Source organism: Hordeum vulgare, chromosome 1H, assembly GCF_904849725.1.
Source record: "Hordeum vulgare subsp. vulgare chromosome 1H, MorexV3_pseudomolecules_assembly, whole genome shotgun sequence".
Lineage (NCBI taxonomy): Eukaryota > Viridiplantae > Streptophyta > Magnoliopsida > Poales > Poaceae > Hordeum > Hordeum vulgare.
Window position 1 is genome coordinate 325,556,384 of NC_058518.1, and position 3,103 is coordinate 325,559,486.

General features: G+C 54.2%; 1 protein-coding gene across 1 annotated transcript; it reads left to right on the forward strand.

Moving 5' to 3' along the window:
- The first annotated feature begins 470 nt into the window (after positions 1–470).
- On the forward strand, positions 471–2,504 carry LOC123433975 (protein GRAVITROPIC IN THE LIGHT 1). The gene has a single exon (XM_045115486.1). It carries the CDS (start codon positions 780–782, stop codon positions 2,127–2,129), a length of 1,350 nt encoding a protein of 449 aa, XP_044971421.1. The 5' UTR covers positions 471–779; the 3' UTR covers positions 2,130–2,504.
- Positions 2,505–3,103: the final 599 nt, after the last annotated feature.

Below are 3,103 nucleotides of genomic sequence, written 5' to 3' on the forward strand. Positions count from 1 at the left end.
ATGTGTTAGCTTCATCCTTTAAATACTCCATCCGTCTCAAAATAAGTGTCTCGAGCTTAGTACTACTTTGTACTAGAGCTAGTACAAAGTTGAGACACTTATTTTAGAACGGAGAGAATATGTTCATAAGAATAGGACGTGCATGTGCCTGTTCATAAAGACGAATGTATGTATGTATGCGGTCTATACTGTATTAAAAAAGAAGAAGCCTAAATCGCACACAAAAACAAGTGTAAAAATGTTTTGTCGTATTTCAAAAAAACATGTTTAAACACTGTCCAACAAAACATGTCGAGAAGACAAATGTCACATGGAACGGTTTATTTTCTACAGGGCCCTAGGAAATATCACGAACTTAGCAGTCAACGAGTTTTTACAAAATCATCAAGGTACCATGAGCAAACTATAACTATTCTTCTCGTGTTTTTTTTAAAGTCAAGTAGTACAAAATCACGAGCGTAGAAGCATCTTCTGTAACAAACACCATCTTCTGTAACAAACAACCACCCTCCGTCCCTGAGCCGAGCCAAGAAATTCCAAGTCTTTCCTCTCGACGGAGACAAGCTTGCCGCTTTTCCTCTCCCAGATCCCCCACCTCCTCCCCAACTCCGCTCCATTCTCCACCGCCCCCACCGCCGCCCCCTCTCCTCTTCTCACCGCGCTCCGCGTGCTCTGCCTCGAATCCCCGCCTCGCAAATCCGCAATTCGCACCGGTGAACAACCGCTCTCGCCGGCGGCGGAGACGTCCGGGGGTCGGCGCGCCCGCGAATCGCGCAGCCATGCTCCAGAAGTTCGCGCTCGCGTTCAAGACCAAGACCATCGAGTTCTTCGCCGAGGAGGACGAGGACGAGTATGCCGCGGCGGGGGAGGGCGGGATCCTCGCTGGCCAGCGGGTGCTCGTACTGAAGCCCGACCCGCAGAACCCTAGTAGCCCCTTCGGCGGGGATGGGGGGAACGGGTCGGCGTCCGGAGAGGAGGCTGCCGTGGCGGCGGCACTCGCGACGACGTCTTCGTTTCAGGCGGCGTACCTGCACCTGCAGGCGGCGCACACGCCGTTCCTGCCGGAGGCGGCCGCCGCCGCGGACGCCCTCGCGGTCTCGCACCTCCGGCGGCTGTCGGAGCTAAAGCGGCTCGCGTCGGGCGCAGCGGAAGACGGCTCCCTCACGGCCCACCTCGAGGACCAGGTGCGGGAGAACCAGGCGCTGCTGCGGTCGTTCGACGCCGTGGTGAACCGCATCCAGGCCGCGCTCGATGCCAAGGACGCCGCGGCCGCCTCTCTTCGCTGGGAGCTCGCGGCGTTGGCGGACGGCAACGCGCGCCTTGCCGGGCGCCTCGACCGCGCCCTCGCGCCACAGCCGGGCGCGGGTGGCGGCGACGCCTTGGGCGCCATGCTGTCCGCCAGCGTCTTCGATTCCGTCCTGCGCGACGCTCTCCGCGTCGCCCACCGCTTCACCCGTGCCCTCGCCGAGCTCCTCCGGTGCGCAGGATGGGACCTGGCCGACGCGGCGGCAGCTGCCTACCCGGGTATTGCCTACTCCAAGCATGGCCACTGCCGCTACGCTCTCCTCTCCCGTGTCTGCCTATCCATGTTCGACGGCTTTGACTCCTACCAGTTCGGTGGCACAAGCGATGCTGCTGCCCTGGAAGGAATGGAGCTTGCAGTTCGCAGGAATGAATCGTTGCAGCAATTCATCGAGCACTCTGATGCAGACCCCATGGAGCTCATGAGTTCAAGCCCAGACTGCGAATTCTCGCAATTCTGCGATCGGAAGTACAAGCAGCTCATCCATCCAGGCATTGAATCCTCATTGTTTGGAAATTCAGACTGCAGGGCGTTGCCGGTGATGGCTGCAGCCGGTCCACTCTACGAGTTGTTCATCACGATGGCAAGCTCGATATGGACACTTCACAGATTGGCCTGGGCGTATGACCCTGCAGTCGGCATATTCCAGGTTAGCCGGGGCACAGAGTACTCATCGGTGTACATGGAGAGCATTGTGCGGCCTAAGGCATTCTCAGCAAGCAAAGAGGTCGGGAGGACGGTGCGCCCGAAGGTCGGGTTCACGGTGGTGCCGGGCTTCCGGCTCGGCGGCACGGTGATCCAATGCAGGGTGTACCTAGAGTCCTAGACTGGAGATGGATGGAGGAATTATAGATTCAAATGATATGAAACAATATAGTGAAAAATAAACTGTACATTTGGGAAACGAAAGGAGGTTGTGTAAAGGCGATCAAAGATCAGTATGCTATTGAGATAAACCCCTTGGAATCGAAGTTGCTACTTGATAATAAGAGTAGAAAGAAAGCTATTTATCTTTTTGATTTAGTTTGGGCTTGTGTAAAAGGGGGTGTTCTTGATTTGTAGCGTTGTACAAAAGTTCAGAGAGGTGTGTTCTAACATTGTCAAAGAGTCACTGCTACTACCGCTTTCCTAATTTTGGGTAATTTATCTGTTGATAGTTGGATTCGTTTTGCTGATATTATATACAGTAATTATTTATGAATTTTGTCTGTGTAAATCTACAGGCTCGTAATATTGCGTTCTGTCTCGTGTGAAATGTTCAGATTTCCATTAACTCCGGCCAGTTGAGATGTCGGCATCTTGATTCAGGACAGCAGTGCGTGGTGCTTTTGCAACTGCTGTTTACTGTGCTTCTGTTGGGTACATGGTTGATGGATGTGTGTGCTTAGACCCAAGATTGATCCGGGCAGTTTACACACACTTTCTGCCTTGAGGCCGGGCATCTTTCCGTTCGTTCGCTCACGAGGAAGATTGTCAACTCCCTCCACCGTCCAGCTGTTGGCATTCATCAGGGCTCTCCAGAGGATCTCTTCTTCCCCCTTTTCCATTGATGAAAACGTTTCGTGCTGATGCAGCTACGCGGGCCATTGATAACGTCCGGACAGTCAATACAAATGCCCGGACCAAACTCCAGCTTGTCACCTAGGCTGGTGAGCAGTGACCACCTCCTCCTCCTTTCTGTTGCTTCTTCGGAGTGGGGCTCGGATGTTCGTTGCTTCGGCTTTAGTCCATGGCAGAGGAGCTGGCGCGTGCTCTGATGCTGTCCGTGTGCTCGGGCGCTCTCCTTTTTGACCTTGCAAT